Here is a 19,659-nt window from a genome sequence, read left to right as displayed (position 1 = left end):
CTAGGTGGTATAGCAGGCCGAGTTATATTTCAGTGAGCTCCCCTTTTCGATATTGCTACAGGAATAATAAAGAAATGGCACATCATAGAGTAATAAGAATAGATGCTCCACAATTATTACATGAGGAATGCAAGCTGTCACTAAATCAGACATGTCAGGACCTCTTTAAATCCTGTGGTGGAAAATGTAATGTATAGTTATCAGATGATCGGCATCAGGCCTCATGCACACAACGGTGTTCATTTTATGGACCGCAAAATCCGGATGCGGGCCATGAGCCATCTGCATTATTTTTTTTTGCTGACCCATTGACTTCAATGGATCCGTGGTCCTCATTTTGCAGACATACTCTATCTTTTTGCAGAACAGACATACAGATAGCAAGGTTTAGAGTGGATTATTAAAAACTCTTAACCAAAGATAGAGAAACATCAATGATAATTATCGTGCAAGTCTTCTTCTACCAGCAAGCTGCAGGAATTATTATTATGAAATAAGGAGGCGATATGTTGAAGAAAGAAGATATGTGAAAACAATGGATAAGCACCACTGCAGGCAATGGCGTTAATTTGCACTTTCACTGAATGAGTAGCTGTCTCCATCATATAGAAATTGAAAAAGAAGAAGAAAATTTTGAAATATGGATTTTGAAATGATTTGCTTCTAAAGTCAGACGTAAAAAACATCATCATAGATTAAAGGCCCCTTTACATTACCAGATATTCATAAGAACGCTTGACAGCAATAAATCGGCCAGTTCTCCGGAATTCATAAAACAAAATTACTGAGAATACTTAAATATTACTTAGTTATAAAAATATAAACAAATACCTTTCATTAGTTATAATGGTTCGTTTTGTCTGCAGAGAAAATAAAATGGCAGCCAACCTATTAGTACACACAAAACCTGCCCTAATCACAGCACAGCAGGACAAGTTACTTCACAACACTGAGCTAAAGAGCTGCCTCATCCTCCTCTCTGCTAGTCAGGGAATATGATCCTGAATACAGCTGATAAGATCTTCAGCTGAATCTCCTTATGGAGTCCATGAGGAGACATAAAGTACAGAGAGGACAGAATGCAGTAATAGAGACTGCATACAAGAGCTGCTACTCATCAGCCACATCCCCACCTCTCTGTACTTCATGTCTCCTCATGGACTCCATTCCTACAGAGATTCAGCTGAAGATCAGCTGTATTCAGGATCATAATCCCTGACAAGTAGGAGAGGAGGATGAGGCAGCTCTTTAGCTCAGTGTTCTGAAGTAACTTGTCCTGCTGTGTGATTAGGATAGGTTTTGTGTGTACTAATAGGATGGCAGCCATTTTATTTTCCCTGATGATTATTCCTCAGACAAAATGAGCCATTATAACTAATAAAAGGTATTTGTGAATATATTTATAAAAAAAAAGTAATATTTAAAGTATTTTCAGTAATTTTAGGAATTCCTGGAGAACCCCTTTAAAGGTGCCTCTGGTGACCGTTTGTGTGGTCACCTAAACTATTGTTTGCCGGTAGCAGATCATGCTGTCTAAACAGTACTCTGCTGCCCAGACACAATGATTCTGTATGACTGTATGAGGATGAGCAATGGCATTAGCGATCGCTCCTACCCATACTGTTGAGGAGATTGTGTAAATGCAACGGTCTCCTTCACTGACGAGCAGGTGAATGTCAGGACCGAACGCTTCTTTCCCAACAATTGTCATTTTTAACTGGCAGTATAAGGGGGCCTTAACGAAAAATGTATAACACCAGCCTGTATGACTTAAGGAGAGTGTATCCTCAGAAAACAACATATTCATTCATTGAGCTCATACAATATGCTGACATTTCCCGATTTCTGCATCTCACTTGTCAGCTTTGCTGTGTAGACTGGACGAGGTAAGCAGAGCGACCTCATTTAAAAGGGCTGTCCAAAATTAGACTCTTTGTTCCAGAAACACCACCACTGTCCGTTGGCTGTGTAAAGCAATGCAGCTCAGCCTCAATGACCTTATTGAGCTCCAATTTCAGAAAATAACTAACTGACAAGAGTAGTGTCAGAAAAAACACAGACCCCGTTTCTATTCTCAGACAACCTATTAATCGGTAACCAATACTAGCCCCGGCAGACACTGAAAAGTAAATACTAAGTAAAACATTTTACTGGGGTAATCATTTAACAGGCGCCCTGGTCTGAGCATTTCTAGCAATCATACTTAGTACTACTATTTAATTCATTTTCAATGCATTTTCAATGCACATATTACTCAAAACTCGAGATTTCCTTAAGGTAACCGAGAAATAAAAGGGCAATAGCTTGAGCCAAAAGATACATACATGATTACCTTGACTGGAGATAACAGGCCGAGAGAGAGGTGAAGAGGAAGCGTTTGCAGGAAAAGAAGAGCTGGCAGATGTGAGCCGGAAGTCCTCACTCATCTGACAAATAAAGTGATAAAAGAGAGCATGAAATAAGCAGAAGAACAGGCAACACTAAGCAAGACAACAATCACAGGAAGGACTCCGCTGTCACTTGCTGGGCTGCACATCAGTGAAATAATAAATGCATCCATTGAACTCATTTTGGCGCGATCTGTATAGTCCATTTTCAGGCATGAAAGAAGCACAGAACAGCATTTATTTGATTGTTGGGATCTTCTCATCTTACAGGAAAAATGTTAATTTCTAATGTAGAGATCATACAGCAACAGAAGAGGCCTCTGTAAGGGATGTCACCACCAATGGTTTAAATGACAATCCTGACGAAACAATGTCAAATTAGTGTAGATGGTCACTATGTAATGTGGAGCACGTCGCTGTCTGCAAAGCACACATGTTGCTTTTAAAGGGTAGGACCACACGGGACAATTCGGGTGCAGAATTTCTTACACGGAAATTCAGCAGTGGGTTCCCCGAAATGGGCCGGTGTTTGCAGCAGCATAAATTGGTGGACGTGCTTGCTCACCTCTCTGGTGGCCGGGGCCATGGCAGTGCACGTAGGCACGCATGAGCAGCAGCTTCCGTCCTGGCTACTTCGTATCTGTGCTGCAGCGGTGGTCGTAAACTCTAGAAATGAGCAGTGTATAATGTGACAGAAAAATGTATCAAACCAGCAAAGGGGGCAATATGGACAATCACAATACATTAGTAAGTGCCTTGTATCAACTTTCTCTCCGTGAATAATGCCATTTGCTGAAGTGAGACAACCCCTTTAACATGATGGCCCCCATTATAATTCAGTGGGATCCATAAGGCACCACGAGTGTCCATGGTATGACTAATCTGTTCCCTTATGTACAGAAGCCACAATGCAGAGGTGAACAGTAAAACACATTGATATATTTCTTCCTTCTGTTCTTCCTGCACACAGCTATTCAACAGAGATTATTGGAGTGATGTATAACATAAGAGTCCCTCATTCAGACTGCAATTCCACAGACGAGCACAGCTCCAGAGAAAAGTGAAAAAAGCTGCAGACCGCCAGATCTTTACCAGCATGGTATGCAAATATCCGACCATCTGTCACATGCTTGATACCAACATATGTTTGAACCTAAAGTTTCCTATGTATAAGGCCTCATGCACACAAACATATTTTGTTTCCGTGTCTGTTCCGCTTTTTCTTGCGGATAGGATGCAGACCTATTCATTTCAATGGGTCTGCAAAAAATCCAGACAGCACACTGTGTGCTGTCCGCATCCGTATGTCCGTTCCGTAGCCCCGCAAAAAATATAGGGCATGTCCTATTCTTGTCCGTTCTGCGGACAAGCATAGGCATTGTTACAATGGATCCGCAAAAAAATGGATGTAACACGGATGTCTTCCTTTTTTTTTTGCGGATCAGTAAACGCATACGGTCGTGTGCATGTAGCCTAAGCTTAATGAATCATCTTTGTGCGGTCTGTATTTCACTACACTGGAAAAAATATGTAGCCTATTATTTGCATCTGTATTTTCATCCATGTTTGTGGTTGCAGTCTACCAGAATATACTGAAATAACAAAGATTTTAACAAAAACAACGCAGACACAATTTAGAAATACATGCAAACATAATTCCAGATAACATAGTTGCATCTGTTTAACGTTGTCGTTAATCCATATTTGACTACAAGGCGTTTTCCTAATTCTCAGTGAATGCCGTGTGTGACTCCCGGCAATGTAATCTGATGTGATGAATTATTACAGATTCAAATTAAAACTGGTGGAGCATGTAATGCAGGGGTATGTGTGGGTCATCTGCACTGCTTTTACTATTGATGCTCAGGCTAGGTCATCAATATCAGATCGGGGAGGGTCCGACATCTGGCACCCCTGCCGATCAGCTGTATGAAGAGACGGCGCCCGCAGTGCACATGTGCAGTCTCTCTTCCTGTTCACAGCTGCTGTCTATGGCAAAGACCATAGACAGCAGTAGTGGACAAGAAGAGAAAAGGGTAGACGGCACGTTCGCACGCCGTCTCCTCATACAGTGGATCAGCGGGGGTGCCGGTAGTAGGACCCCCGCCGATCTAATATTGATGACCTATCCTGAGGATAGGTCATCAATAGTAAAAGCCCGGACAACCCCTTTATTGTAGAATTCCTTAATATGGGTCAATTCCTTGCTTAGGCTTCTTCAGAATACTCATGGCCTTCCTTCAGGACAGATCATCAATATCAGATCGGTGGGGGGTCTGACTCATTGCATTGCCCCTTCAAACAGCTGATTGGCAGGGGTGCCACCCACAATCTGATAAATGATGAGCTACACTATAGATAGGCCAATGGTATTGTAAAGATTTAAGCACTGAAGTTTGGTGACCCTCATTCTTGTAAGTGCTGAAAAGTGTGCTCTGCGATTCCCACACCATGTATGAAGACAAGAAAGTGAACGTTAAGTCCTAATGACCTTCTATAATGTTTAGCTGTAGCGATCAGAACAAAGAGACACCAAACAGGAGCAAACCCCATGGCACTTATCCTCAGTGCTCTATGCAGACAGCTGATGGCGGAGGCTGGCCATACACATTACATAGTCACTTATATGCTCATTCGGCTGACTGCTCTGTATACATGCATGCTTGGCCAGGTACGCATGTATGGGGCAAAGGCAGGGCTGAGAACTAACATGTTGAGGGAGAGTCAGGAGGTTCAATTCACTACTCATTTGCACATACAATCAGAAACAAACCATGTTGATTGCATTATACATCTGTTTCCTAGGACTTCATGAATACTATAATATTTTACCTGTATGAAATAAGAATAAATCAAGCAGTCAGTATTAATAATTGATGCATAAAATGCGGCTCCACAAAAGAATGGAATTGCAGCAAATGCAAACTCACATGCATTATTTCACAGATTCTTTTTATTTTTCTAACACTGTCAATGTACAGAATATAACAGCAGAACAACATGAGAGATCAGGGGGCACAATAAGGGACATTACAATTAACAGCATCCACACTTCACCATCTTAGTCGGGTCTCCATGATTTCTTTTAATAGACATTTATACACAATAGAACAGTTAAAAAACAGATAAAAAGATTAAAAATTGACAATGTGCTGTCCACAGTGGGATCGTATTAAGCAACTTCATTATAGGAGGGTTTGTTGTGAGGGGATTCATACATGCCGACTGACATACCTAACTGGAAAGTGGGCATCTGATCAATTAAAGGGGTTTTCTGAGATTTTTTAACTGATGACCTATCCTCTGACACCTGGGACCCCCGCCAATCAGCTGTTTGAGAAAGCACTGCTGCTCGCAGCTTCACTCAGCATACCAAGCACAGCGCTCTACATTGTATAGTGGCTGTGTTTGGTACTGCAGCTCAGCCCTATGTACTTCAACAGGGCTGAGCTGCTCATGTGACCGATGAAAGTGACATCACATGGCATAGGGAAAGCTGCGAGAAACAGCTAATCGGCGGGGATCCCAGGTGTTGGACCCCCACCGATCAGATACAGATGACCTATCCTGAGGATAGCTCAAATACAAAAAGTCGAGGGCAGCATACCCTCCATGATGTCGAATTTGTATTTGTGCTATTGATGTGGAGCGGTCATCGCGGATCTGCAATTGCTGACTGGCATGTTCATCCCTTGTGGAGGTCTGGGGGGGGAACGATGGTGCTGCTCTCATTATTGTGTTTTTCCCTATCCTGTGGATAGGTCATCAGTATTAAAATCTCAGAAAACACCTTTAGCTGGGACTTGTCACCACTCTTGACATCTCTAATAGTAAATTCCTAAAACTTGTATTCTCCAGGAAATAACCTTGGAGAATATTTTCTTACAACTCTGTATTCTGACATTCTTCGGTTATTCACCCTGGAAAAATAAACTAAGGGTAGGTTCCCATGTGTGTTAAACGGATCTTGCAGGCTATTCTGGGAGAGAACAGCCTGCTGGAGTTCACTGCATCCTCGCTTTCTGGCATAAGTGCCAGTTTTCGGCCAGACAAAAACCCTTGCGACCGCTTCTCTGCCAGCCTGCTGGGACTGTTTAACGCAAATGTGAACCTACCCTAAGTGACAACTGAGTGTTGCTGTTCTAGTTATCGACAGCACATTTCTGTACTCTCACAGTGTCAAATCAGGGCTGACAATGTCTGACTGTGTAGTAACCCACCCTATGAGGAATAATAACATTAAAAGATCACTTCCAGGAGGAATTACTGAGGAACAGCAAAACGCTGAGTTGTAAAAAAAAAAGGCGTCATAGATTTATGTCATTGAGAAGCACTAAAGCAAATAACTGGGTTCTGTACGGCCCCGGGCAGTCATTATGTAGCAGCAATTTTTATCAAAGAGAGAAAAATAGAACGAGTATATATTATGCATTCTTCTCAGTCACTCCAAAACACTATCAAACTGAACTATGATATAAAAATAACACATCATCAATATCTCCTATTAAAAATATCTTATTTCGCATATATTCGGAACTGCTACACTGTGAAATGTGTTGCAGTTTTCTCCCCCGTCCCTCTTCCACTCCCTCTCTGAGAACAGAACTGTGTAGAACACCATTTGTTAATAAAAAAGTACAACTACATCTTATTAATATAGACAACTCATACACTGTCTGGGAGAACCTAACTTCACTTGTGTAACAAGAAATGTAAAAAGTAAGAAGTCGCCCATTGTTATCAGTGCACTGATGTGCAAAAATCGGAAAAAATAAAATAAAATCAATACTACGGGAATGTTTTCAGAAGAGATAAAATCTTCTTTATACCTTTTTATCTGCATTATTCAATTTATTTTTTGCTTCCTTTGCTTTTTGAATTGCCTTTAACACTTCCACAGTATCCAGCTCCTTTTCCGTTGTGCTGGTACTGTCCAAACAAACCTTAAATAAAATAAAAAAAGGAAAAAACTTACGGTTAGCAATCAATTCAGTAATAATAATAATCATAATAATAATAAATAACAACATGCAAGAACATAGCTCCCACTATGGCTATATTAGTTACCGTCCTACTCTACACAAACACGAGCGGATGCCATGCGTGTCATCCGCTGCATGAAAGAGAGCCAAGCCCCGCTCTGGACAGCAGAGATACGGAGCAGTAACATGATTGATAATGCTCCGTGCCTCTCTGTGATCTTTTTACTACAAAATCACGGTGACAACTTTATCTCCCTGTGATTTTGTAGTAAAAAGATCACAGAGAGGCACGGAGCATTATCAATCATGTTAAAGGGGTTATCCCATCTTAGACAATCGCTAGGATATGCCCCCATTGTCTGATAGGTGCGGGTCCCACCGCTGGGACCTGCACCTACAAGGAGAACGGAGCAGGGAAAGTGAAGGAGAAGCGCACTGCGCATGCGCAGCCGCCCTCCGTTCATTTCTATGGAGCTGCCGAAAATAGCCGAGCGCTGGCTCGGCTATTTCTGTCGGCACCATAGAAATTAATGGGAGCGTTGGCCGCGCATGCGCGGTGCGCTCCCATTTACCATAAATGGGAGAGGCGGGGAGCTGTGCCTGGTGGTGGACGGACCCTGGGAAACTCGGGTCCTCCAGCCACAACTCTCCCTGGCTCCGTTCTCGTTGTAGGTGCGGGTCCCAGAGGTGGGACCCGCACCTATCAGACAATGGGGGCATATCCTAGCGATTGTCTAAGATGGGATAACCCCTTTAATGCTCCGTTTCTCTGCTGTCCGGAACGGGGCTTGGCTGTCTTTCACGCTGCGGATTCCATGCACGGCATCCGCTCGTGTGAAACAGCCCTAAAGAAGACCTTTCACCACTCCTGACACCTGTTTTAATAGCTTCATGCATTCCCCATGTTATCACAGTTCTGGGGCATCTATTCTTATGGCTCTATGTTGTGCCATTCCTTTCTTATTTCTACTAGAAGTTATGAATGAATTGCTAGCAGTCTGCAGTAATGGTACAGAGGGGAGGTAACCAGTTGGGGGGGTGTTGTCCCAAGCAGTTGTCCCAGTAGCCACAAGTCAATATGTGATACATGGTCACAACAAACCTTCCAGAGGGGCAGACTCTCTTGAAGCAGGTCTGGGTAATAGTAAGTTCACTGGCACAGAATTACATAAAAAGTTTTAAAGGGGTTGTATCATAATAGACAATGGGGGCATATCGCTAGGATATGCCCCCATTATCTTATAGGTGCGGGTGCCGCTGCTGGGACCCGCACCTATATCGAGAACGGAGCCCCGCAAGGTGGTGGCTGGAGGACTCCGGTCCGGCTTCCACCAAGCCGGCTCCCTATAGAAGTGAATGAGAGAGCGGCTGCGCACGCGCGCCCTCCTTCACTTGCGGGGCTCCGTTCTCGTCGATATAGGTGCGGATCCCAGCGGTGGGACCCGCACCTATAAGACAATGGGGGCATATCCTAGCGATATGCCCCCATTGTCTATGATGAGACAACCCCTTTAACTCCTAATCAGTTAAATATGTATATTGGGACAGTCGGTCTTAGCTGTCTATTTACACGCTATGATACATTGCTAGAATATCTTCATCAGGGTACAAATATACTTGTACAAGAGGCATCCAGCATATTGTTCACTTTGACCATAAGAGTGCACACAGCCAAGATGTTTTAACCATTTAATACATACTGAACATGATTTTACCTCCGCAGCTCGATCCCCAAACTGTGCAAGAACCTTGGTTCGGTAATCAGGGACAATCGTAACGGGGTTGTCTGTCAAATTGACAGTCTCCAAGCATGGAAGGCTTCCTATATTTTTTATTTCATCAACCTGAAAATAAATGATTCATGAAAAAGTTTTCTAACTTAGATAACGAAATACTAAAGCATTTTATGTAAGTAACTTAATATTAAAGGGGCTGAGCAAGAATAGGGTTTTTTGTAGCAAACCACCCCACTTTACCGGACCTGTAATGGGAAGATGACTTACCTGCCTCCCGGTTCTGGTTCCCAGCTCCTTGACCTCCTGGCCCGCAATGCTCTGCTGATCTCAACATCCTGTTTAACATCGCCGCAGCAAATCACTGGCCGCAGCAGAGAGCGGATCATGGGACCATTTGTCATAACGTAAGGGGAGCTGGTCACTGCCGCGGCCAGTAATTGGCCACAGCAATGTCAAACCGAATGTTGACTTTGAGGAAGCCCAGCGGAGCAGACCAAGCCTGGAGGAGAAGGAGTGGGGAGCCAGCGCCGGGTAAAATAATCTTCCCTTCACAGGCCCCCCCCCCATTCTTGCACAACCCCTTTAAGATGACCCCTGGTACGCTATATGTGACACTATATCATTCTCGAGTGTTCCGTTTCCTGAGCTCAGGCTAGCACACATCAGCAACTCTGTATAACAAATAACAGAGGAGCTAAAAACGGAGGAGCAGGGTCTATGCATTTTTTTGACACTGTGTAAAGAAATTCCTACAGCTACAAGTGGAGGTGAACAGCACTTTTCATGTTGTAAGCAAATATATGTTTTAGGAATGTAGCACTGCTAACTGGTGCTGCTGATAGGTACCCGGATCAGCAATTTATCTGGCATAATAAGAGTAAGGCTAGGGCTACATGACGACATTTATCGCGCGATTATTTGTCGCTGTAATGACGCACAGCATATTTTACAATTTTAGTCTACAGTGTCGCACTGCGACATGCAACGTGCTGCACCTTCGACACAACAGTCGAAGATGGGTTTTTGTACAACTGTCGTGTCGCAGTTGCAGCATGTCGCAGCGCAAAACCATAGACTAGCATTATAAAATATGTCGTGCAACACATGTTTCAGTGTAGTTGTACCGTATATGTCACGTGACACATCAGCGCACCAATATAATATACAATACCAACCTCCTTAGGCCACATACAAGGACTATATTTAGGAATGACATAGGAACAATGGCTGCTTACCTGTGAAATCTTGTTGTTGCTAAGGTCCAAGTTGACAAGAGAATACAACTTATTAAGTCCTTTGAGGTTCTCAAGAAGGTTTCCAGATAAATTAAGCGTTTTAATATTCCCAATTTTTGAGTGAACTCCTTCCAATATGGAAAGCTTATTATAAGAAAGATCCAAGTGAACAAGATTGTACAAGTGCTAAATAAGAAGACAAAAAAAACACTTCTACGTTATCACTCATTAGCAACATTTTAGCATGATGCCCATTGACATCAACGGGCTGTTACATCTCCTTATACAGCTAGTCATACAAATTAGATGTATCATCACCAAACCAGACGATTTCAGGGCAAAGAAGGATCAGACTTATGGATTTCAGGGGGAGTCTTAAGGATCATGCTAAAACGTTGACAGTACTAGGCAGGGGTGTAAGGGAGCAATACAAACATTTCTTGAGTGAAGTTTTTATCAGGAGCAGGGTGAATATGAACTTTGATTCTGCCAGATCCCTGGAGGCGGAGCTTCACTGTGAAGTACTCTCTGCATTAAACTGCTCCACAACCCCTCCCCTCTGCTTGACAGCTGTAGTGGCCTCCTGGTTGGATGCTATAGCTGTCACTCAGAACAGAGGGGAGGGGCTGAAAAACAGCTCAATGCAGAGAGCACTTCACATTGAAGCTCCGCCTCCAGTGCACTTTCAAAACCAGAATCTGGCAGAATAAAATGCTTTATTCAAATTACTCCTAATAGTAAAAGAGCCATAAAAGGTATGTTTGTCTTGCTTTCCCCAGCCGCTACCTACTGCTCTCAGCAGTTTTACATGGTCAAAACTGCTGGCAGACTCCCATTAACTGCCTAGTACCTTTGCTTCTGCGGCAGACTCAATTCTCCCTACAAGCATGCATGTGTATCAGGGAGTCTGGAGAGACAGCTGTCAGCTGAACATTGGCTGACAGCTGTCAAAAGTGTATAGCCGGCCTTAAATGAGGTTCTATCTCGGACGGGCTAAGGGCCCTTTAGCATAAGCTGACGCACAGGGCAATGGTCGGGAATGAACGGTTCATTCTCGATCATTGCCCGATTGTTCAGGCGCAGTAGAGCTGCATTTACATGCAGTAATTATCTTCTCTATATGGGATGAATGATCACTACTACGATCTTTTCTTCCCAGATTCATTGGTTGCCAGCAGCAAATCCCTGTTTACACAGGGTGAGCAACTACCTGCAAATGATGATTTTAGATGTCACACAAAATGCAAATGAGTCCTAATTTTAAGAACTCTACCATAAATTCTCAGGGGTCTGGAAACTGTGTACAGTGAAAAGAAAAACACTCACCTTTTCAGAATGACAAGGTGAGTCTGAGGTGAGTGTGACAAGGTTTTTTTTTTTTTCCTTTGTACATCATTTCCAGGCCCCTGAGACGTCTTGTCCAGTCTTGGACAACCCCTTTAAACTGCATGTGCACTTTGGAAATCATCTTTTGTTAGAAGGCTCCACTGCTGATGGTCAACAGTAATGTGTATGGCAAACTGACAGAAAGTGTTCAACCACTGTAGCGCAGGTGAAATAAGACAATACATGGTGCCCATTGACATCAGCAGGCTGTCCATATATCATACAGAAAGATAGGGTCCTACACAGTGAGATATGCTCTTTGTGGCATCGGCTATTTGATCAAGGTCCCAAATGAGGGGCACCCCTGTACTAAATAAAAATTCTCTAATAGGGTATTTCAAAATGGGTTTTCCAAACCAAACAACCCCTCTGTTGGACACGATACCACCCTTGTGGCCAAAATCAAATGAGAGAATAATCTATACGCAGAAACTAGATGAGGCGAGCCCAAAATAACCAAGTACTGCATTAAAGGGTTATTCCAAGGAAAATTTTAATGTAAACTATATAGCACCAACGGTTATGGTTTCCTAATCTGCATTAGCCAGACAGAAGAAGTTTCATGCTTGGCATTGAGAAAAATGTGTGTTACACAAGTGACAGAGCTTCATCCATCTCGATGCAGATCTGCATAAAGCCAGACTTGCTGACACAGCAGAAACATGTTTTTTTTTTCCAGTTTTGCCCAGACCACTTATTTTTGGCTGTAAACGTGCCGTCTCAATAACAGCCTGTCCTTCTTCCTTACCTGCATCTACCACTTCTGAGACTAGCAGGCCAGGAAGCTGCTAAAGTGGGGGAAGGCAATGACAGCAACTAGAGCTGCTATGGAGATACACCTCCGAGTTTGGTGGAGAAACAGTGGGTTTGTTAATGATAACTGTATATGAGGATGAGAACCATTGATATATGCACATGATATCTTTACCTGTAGATTCTCTATTGAGCTTATATGATTATGACTCAAGGCCAGAAATTCTACTTGTGGAGTAAGTTTCTGCAAAAAAAAAAAAAAAAGTACATAAAAGAAAAGTTAAACCCAAATTATCTATCTATATCTCCCTCCGCCTGCGTGTCCCCGTCTCTCTCCCTCCGCCTGCGTGTCCCCGTCTCTCTCCCTCCGCCTGCGTGTCCCCGTCTCTCTCCCTCCGCCTGCGTGTCCCCGTCTCTCTCCCTCCGCCTGCGTGTCCCCGTCTCTCTCCCTCCGCCTGCGTGTCCCCGTCTCTCTCCCTCCGCCTGCGTGTCCCCGTCTCTCTCCCTCCGCCTGCGTGTCCCCGTCTCTCTCCCTCCGCCTGCGTGTCCCCGTCTCTCTCCCTCCGCCTGCGTGTCCCCGTCTCTCTCCCTCCGCCTGCGTGTCCCCGTCTCTCTTCCTCCGCCTGCGTGTCCCGTCTCTCTCCCTCCGCCTGCGTGTCCCCGTCTCTCCCTCCGCCTGCGTGTCCCGTCTCTCTCCCTCCGCCTGCGTGTCCCCGTCTCTCTCCCTCCGCCTGCGTGTCCCCGTCTCTCTCCCTCCGCCTGCGTGTCCCCGTCTCTCTCCCTCCGCCTGCGTGTCCCCGTCTCTCCCTCCGTCTGAGTGTCCCCGTCTCTCCCTCCGTCTGAGTGTCCCCGTCTCTCCCTCCGTCTGAGTGTCCCCGTCTCTCTCCCTCCGTCTGCGTGTCCCCGTCTCTCTCCCTCCGTCTGCGTGTCGCGCTCTCTCTCCTTCCGTCTGCGTCTCCCTCTCTCTCCCTCCGTCTCTGTGTCCCCGTCTCTCTCCTTCCGTGTGTCCCTCTCTCTCCTTCCGTCTGTGTCCCTCTCTCTCCTTTCGTCTCTCCCTCTCTCTCCTTCCGTCTCTCCCTCTCTCTCCTTCCGTCTGTCTAGAACCCTCTTTTGCACATAATACAGAAGCATTCTTACCACTGAATCATCTATAGAGGAGATTTGATTGTGGCTCATATCCACAGTGGTCAGAGCGCTCCATTTTGGAACCACAGCTGTAATAGGACAATCTGAAGACGTGCCTTCTGCCACCCAATGATCAAATTCAAGAGCTTCTGGTACCAAGATGTCCTAAAATAAGCCACAACCAATCTGCTTTAGAAAGCATCACACTATGGCACACATCATAAAAATGTTTATTTTCTACAAATAGTACTTTAAAATGTACTCTAAGTCTGAGGTTGCTGATGTATTCTATGTGCATGTCCATGTTAGAACTCAGTTTATTAGAGACATCTGATAATACAATGCAACAGCACGCTGCAAACACAGAATATATGAACTAATGCCATGCTCACAGATGTTCTTAGCAAGTATATTTTAATTAAAATAGTTTGTGCCCATCTACTACGGCAATGTGACCTCTTTTGAACAGGAACCCACACTAAATGCTACCTCTTTTGGTGCCAACTGGCCTCCAATAAATTTAGGGGAGACAGGTTCCACATATACTAAGCCCAGTCTGTATTTGACCTCTTCTGGTGCCTAAGAGCCTCCAATGAATTCAGGGAGAGCAGGCTTCAGCTTTATGCTGATTATGTATTTTCAGCCTTGGCGACGCACCCCTGCACATTAGGATGTGCTGGCTAGCTTTGGTTTTTGCCCTTACTGATACAATAAAACCATATATGCATTAAGTCAATATCAGGGCTCTACAGAAAAGTAATTTTTTATTTGGATTTGTTCCAGATAGCATTAAAGAATCTCATTCATTGTATGCTGAGGAATTAAAGGGCTTCTACCACCAGAAATACTGTTATGTAGCTGACATTAGCAATGCGCTAATGTCAGCACTACATAACAGTATGTTTTTTACCTTTCTCCCTGCAGCCGTTCTGATAAAATAAGCACTTTTATAATACGCTAATGAGCCTCTAGGTGCTATGTGGGCATAAAACCAGCACCTAGAGGCTCTGTCCACTCACCCTTTATCCCGCCCCGCTCCTCTTGATTGATGCCACGGTTCGCAGCATCGCTTACGAAATCCCGCGCCTGCGCCGTTCACTTCTGTATGCGGCGCAGGGAGTGAAGGCCGCTCTCCTGATGCCGGCTTCCTCACTGTGACGTAGTTGGCGCAGGCGCAGTGAGGAATCCGGCACCAGGAGCGCATCATTCAGTCACTGCGCCTGTGCCGAATACAGAAGTGAACGGCGCAGGCGTGGGATTTCGTAAGCGATGCTGCGAACCGTGGCATCAATCAAGAGGAGCGGGGCGGGCAGGACAGGGGACCTGGGCGGGATAAAGGGTGAGTAGAGTAGACAGAGCCTCTAGGTGCTGATTCTATGCCCACATAGCACCTAGAGGCTCATTAGCATATTATAAAAGTGTGTATTTTACCAAAACAGCTGCAAGGAGAAAGGTAAAAACATACTGTTATGTAGTGCTGACGTTAGCGCCTTGCTAATGTCAGCTACATAACAGTATTTCTGGTGGTAGAAACCCTTTAAGTCCTGTAAGTCTGAATATGGATTTCCTGTGCATAGTGAGGTCTCACACACATAAGCATATTACCGCTTCGTACAATCTTCAATGTGTCTACAGTAGCAAAATGGTCCCACAGAAATATTTGGGATCCACAGTGTACCTCTGAGTGCCTTTAATTGAATACACAGGCATACAGATGTTTTTCTGTCCGATTCTGTGTGGAGACATTGTAACATGTTCCATCAGATCGGAGGAAGAATGAAGAAACACAGGACCTGTATCACATCGCGTTCCCCGGTAACAGACTTCCAGATTAGGTAAGTGTATAAAGAACCTATTTTATAACGCTACGTGTTTCGAGGGCGAATAGTCCACTTCCGCGCGCATACAATGTTTTGTATACCTGATGAAGAGTGCTATTCACCGTAAAAAAACGTAGCGTTAATAAAGGAACCTATTTTATATACTTACCTAGTCTGGAAGTCTGTTACTGGAGAAAGCGCCGTGATACAGGTCCCGTGTTTCTTCACTCTTCCTCCATTCGACAGACGGCCAGCGGTCACACACAGAGCTGTGGCCACCGCTCACTGTGCGGTATAAAAATACAGCCCTCTCATCGAACTGTTGAGGTTTACACAACACCGAAAGGTAAGCGTATTACCTAGTTTTTATATCTCTATAAAAGTCTCATTCAGGCGGCCGTATGTTGCTTGCCGCATCTGATCCGCAATTTTGTGGATTAGATGCGGGCCAATTCGCTTCTATGGGGCCCTTTTCTTCCATTCCATGGCCCCGCAAAACAAATAAAAAATGTCCTATACTTGCCAGTGACATGGTCACTCTGAAGTCTATGGGTCAGCAAAAATGTGGAATGCAATCTTTTTTTTGCGGACATGCTGAACGGTCTGCAAAAATGCAGATCTGCATTTTTGCGGACAGCATACGGACGTCTGAATGAGCCCTAAACCTGGTGATCCTGCAGATCACTGGGCTCCATCAGATGCCATATTACGATGTTATTCAACTAAAGTAGCAATGCTTCTAAGTAATATGGCGTCACATGGTGCGTACAACTCCACAGGACACAAACCCACCGTCAGGCGTTATGATGCGGGAGAATTATGCTGCAGCATTACGATTATTTGCCGCTGCTTGTAGGAGCTCTGTACGTTATAACCTTGGTTTCCACATAGATGACGTTTCTGACATGTTGCGTGAGAGAGGAGGCTGCATTACTACCTTGGCCCATGTAACAGCAAATCTAGCAACAAAAAATGTGCAGACATAAGGCATTGCTATTTATTGAAACCAGCACCTTTAATGATGATGTTGAAAACTGAACAGTCATGGTCGCCAGTGTTTTCTTGCACGAGGTGAATCCTTTGATAAGTTTGGCATCGGAATGGCAGATCTGAAAAACATTATCAGCCTTTACTGAGAACAATAGTGGGGGCAGGGCACATCCTGAAATGCTGCATTAATTATCTCTGTTGACTACATGAATCAGAATCTGGTGACCGTCAGCTGCTTCACGTGATAGATGAACTTTTACTGGAAGACTATCAGCATTTAAAAGGTCTGGCGGCAATCGTTGGGAAACAATGTCGGAAGAAGAAGGAAAAACAAAATATGACAATTTCTACCAAAATAACATATTGCCAGGAAGGTTATGGAAAGTTTATTTGCTGTATACAGCTTTCTAACCAGTAAATTCATATTCAGAAAGCCCAGGGACTTCCAGAACATGCTGATCAGCAGAACAAAGGTGCTTGGGGTCTGCCGGCTCTCCTGTGGAAGCACACTCCATATGACTGAACTGCAGTACCAAATATATTGGTAGTAGCCATTAAGGGCTAGGCGCACCTACACAGCCATTATTTTAAATTGTCCACAGGACATGATAAACGTAAGCTCGCTGGGCGCCTAAACACTGGGACCTCCATGATCAGGAGAGTATGAATACAGCAGCAGTGTGCATGTCAGATCACTGCTTCATTCACTTCTATTGAACTATACTAGGCAGTCCCACTCACACAATGAATGGAGCGGTGGTCACCCATGAGCACTACCGCTGTATACACATAGGGACCTCGAGGCCTCCTGTTCTCATGAATGGTCAGGGTCCCAGCGATCACATAATTAATCAACCATCCAGTGGACAGGTGATATATGTGGTTTGTGGGCCAACCCCTTTAAACCTAGTGCAAGTTCCTCCACCTTTCATTCTAGATGCACTGGGGAAGCCTGTTCCTCCCAACACACTGGTACGGTTTACAAGGCTGGACTGTGACGTGTCATCTACAATGACATCACATTACATCCATATTGCTTTACATGTTTGTATTAAACATAAATGTAAAGCTTGGTGGGATTGTGGGAAGACCAACCAAGTCTATAATACTTGTTTTTTTGAAACTTTTTTACTGTACTATTATTTAAAGGGGTTGTACCATGTCAGAAGGCTGATGACCTATCCACAGGAAATGTCATTAAATGGGTTTTCCAAGACTTTTCAACTGATGCCTTATAAACTGGATCTGATTGGTGGGCGTTCGACTCGAGGACCCTTGCCAATTAGCTGTTTGAGAAGGCACAAGCACTCCTATGAGCACTGCGGCCTTCTCGCTGCTTTCCCTTGGCCAGAGACGTCACATTCATAGGTCACATGGCCTAGGTGCAGCTTAGACCCATTCAAGTGAATGGGGCTGAGCTGCAATACCAAGCACAGCCGTTGTGCCATGTAGGGTGCAGTGTACGATAAGCTGCAGAAAGACCACAGTGCTTACAGGAGAGTTGGTGCTTTTTCAAACAGCTGATCGGCGGGAGTCCCAGATGTCGGACCACCACCAATCAGATACTGATGACCTATTCTCTGGATAGGTTATCAGTTAAACAAATTTCCAAAAACCCCATTAATATCAGAGCTACGGAGGTCCAACTCTGAGCGAGCGCTGCATTCTCTTCAATGTCTAGATTGTAGTGGCGGGGCAGTGTAATTATACCTTCTTTTCCCATTCAATTGCATAAGAGAGGAAGGTGTAATCACACTGCGCTGGTGTTATAAACTAGGCAACATGCAGGTAAACAATGAAGAGGATGCAGTGCTCACACAAAACAGCTGATTGGTGAGGGTGTTGAGAGTCGAATCCCCACCAATCTGATACCGATAACCTATCTTGAGGAGAGGTCATTAATATCCTGACACTGCACACCCCTCTTAAAGGAGTTATCCAGAGATGTAAGCCACCCCTCCACAATGCCCAGGCTCCTCATACAGAGAATACGTACCTAGTCCCCGACGCCTGTGTCCTTCTGGATCCCTCCACGGCTGTTGCTGCAACTCCCCATCGTGCAGATCATAGCATCCAGCGACAGGGGGTGCAGCCAATAGCAGTCGGTGACCTACTCTCTTGCGTCAAAGGGGGCAGGTCAGCAGCTTGGCCAGCTATTGGCTGTGGAGGTGTCACTGAACAGTAGAACAATGTATCACAACTCCAGAGTCTGTTAAATATTTCTGGAGGTCTTTTGCAGTCAAGCGGGGGTTCCGATTTGCCTTTCTAGCAATCCTACAAGCAGCTGTCTCTGAAATGTTTCTTGGTCTCCGACACCTTCTCTTGTCCTCCATTGTTCCTGTTAACTGCCATTTCTTAATTACATTTCGAACTGATGGCAACCTGAAAACGCTATCTTCTTATAGCCTTGACCTGCTTTGTGGGCCTCAACCATTTTTATTTTCCGAGTGTTAGGCAGCTGCTTAGAACAACCTATGGATGCTATTTTTTGGGACAAGGTTAGAGGAGTCTGGGTATTTATAAAGCTTTGAAATTTGCATCACCTGGCCTTCCCTAATGATGACTGAACAAGCCTTATCCCTAACAGGCTATTTATGGTTTGAGACCTTGGTCAAAATTTCCTTGGGTTCCCATACTTTTTTCACTCTAAAATTGTACAAAGCCAAAATAATACACTGATATTGATTAAAATGTTAAAAAACGTGTTTAAGTTTTAACTTTGTGCCTTTCATCTTCAACTTGCTTTACTGTTCAAAGTAGCAGTAACTTTGACCAGGGGGGCCCAAACTTTTGCATGCCACTGTATGTGAGAGTATTAGCATACGTACTAACTAACCAGGAGATACACATTAGCTACACTTTGGCGAGATTGACTGACCAACTAATGACTATAGGGGCATATTGGATTTCAACTTCTTGATTCTTTTGTTCTCAGGGAGGTAAGTTGCTAGGCGGTGTCTGGCAGTGGCTTTCTACCTTTTCAGGACACATGTATGCTCAGCCAAGGAGTCAGGAGAGATTGCTGTAAACTGAAGAAGTGGTCAGTCAACAGCTATCAAATGTGTAAGAGCCTCTGTGCATTATGACAGAGCAATAGCCCGTGATGAAATGGGCAATGGATTTCAGACCTCTTCAGAACCACAATAGACAATACAACTAAGCTGGAGTCACCGATTATACAGTAGCTTTACCCTAGTTCAACTGAGCTAACAAGCAGCCAAATTTGAAGACAATAAACAGTGGTA

General features: G+C 44.3%; 1 protein-coding gene across 2 annotated transcripts in view; it reads right to left on the bottom strand.

Annotated features, from left to right (window-relative positions):
- Positions 1–19,659, bottom strand: part of NISCH (nischarin) — a 79,300-nt gene that overhangs the window by 43,625 nt on the left and 16,016 nt on the right. Inside the window, exons 7-13 of one of the 2 annotated variants that reach the window (XR_005774184.1) lie at positions 16,438–16,533; positions 13,617–13,769; positions 12,655–12,723; positions 10,341–10,526; positions 9,085–9,213; positions 7,217–7,330; positions 2,325–2,426 (exon numbers count right to left, since the gene is read on the bottom strand). Coding sequence is in view for 1 of the 2 variants with exons in the window: in XM_040407084.1 (XP_040263018.1) it covers positions 2,333–2,426; positions 7,217–7,330; positions 9,085–9,213; positions 10,341–10,526; positions 12,655–12,723; positions 13,617–13,769; positions 16,438–16,533 (841 nt within the window). In the remaining variant the exon portion in view is untranslated. The remainder of the gene's footprint in view (positions 1–2,324; positions 2,427–7,216; positions 7,331–9,084; positions 9,214–10,340; positions 10,527–12,654; positions 12,724–13,616; positions 13,770–16,437; positions 16,534–19,659) is intronic. The other variant, XM_040407084.1, reaches the window with a different exon arrangement.

The sequence above is a fragment of the Bufo bufo genome, chromosome 9, assembly GCF_905171765.1.
Source record: "Bufo bufo chromosome 9, aBufBuf1.1, whole genome shotgun sequence".
Lineage (NCBI taxonomy): Eukaryota > Metazoa > Chordata > Amphibia > Anura > Bufonidae > Bufo > Bufo bufo.
This window is presented reverse-complemented; position numbering and strand designations above follow the sequence as displayed.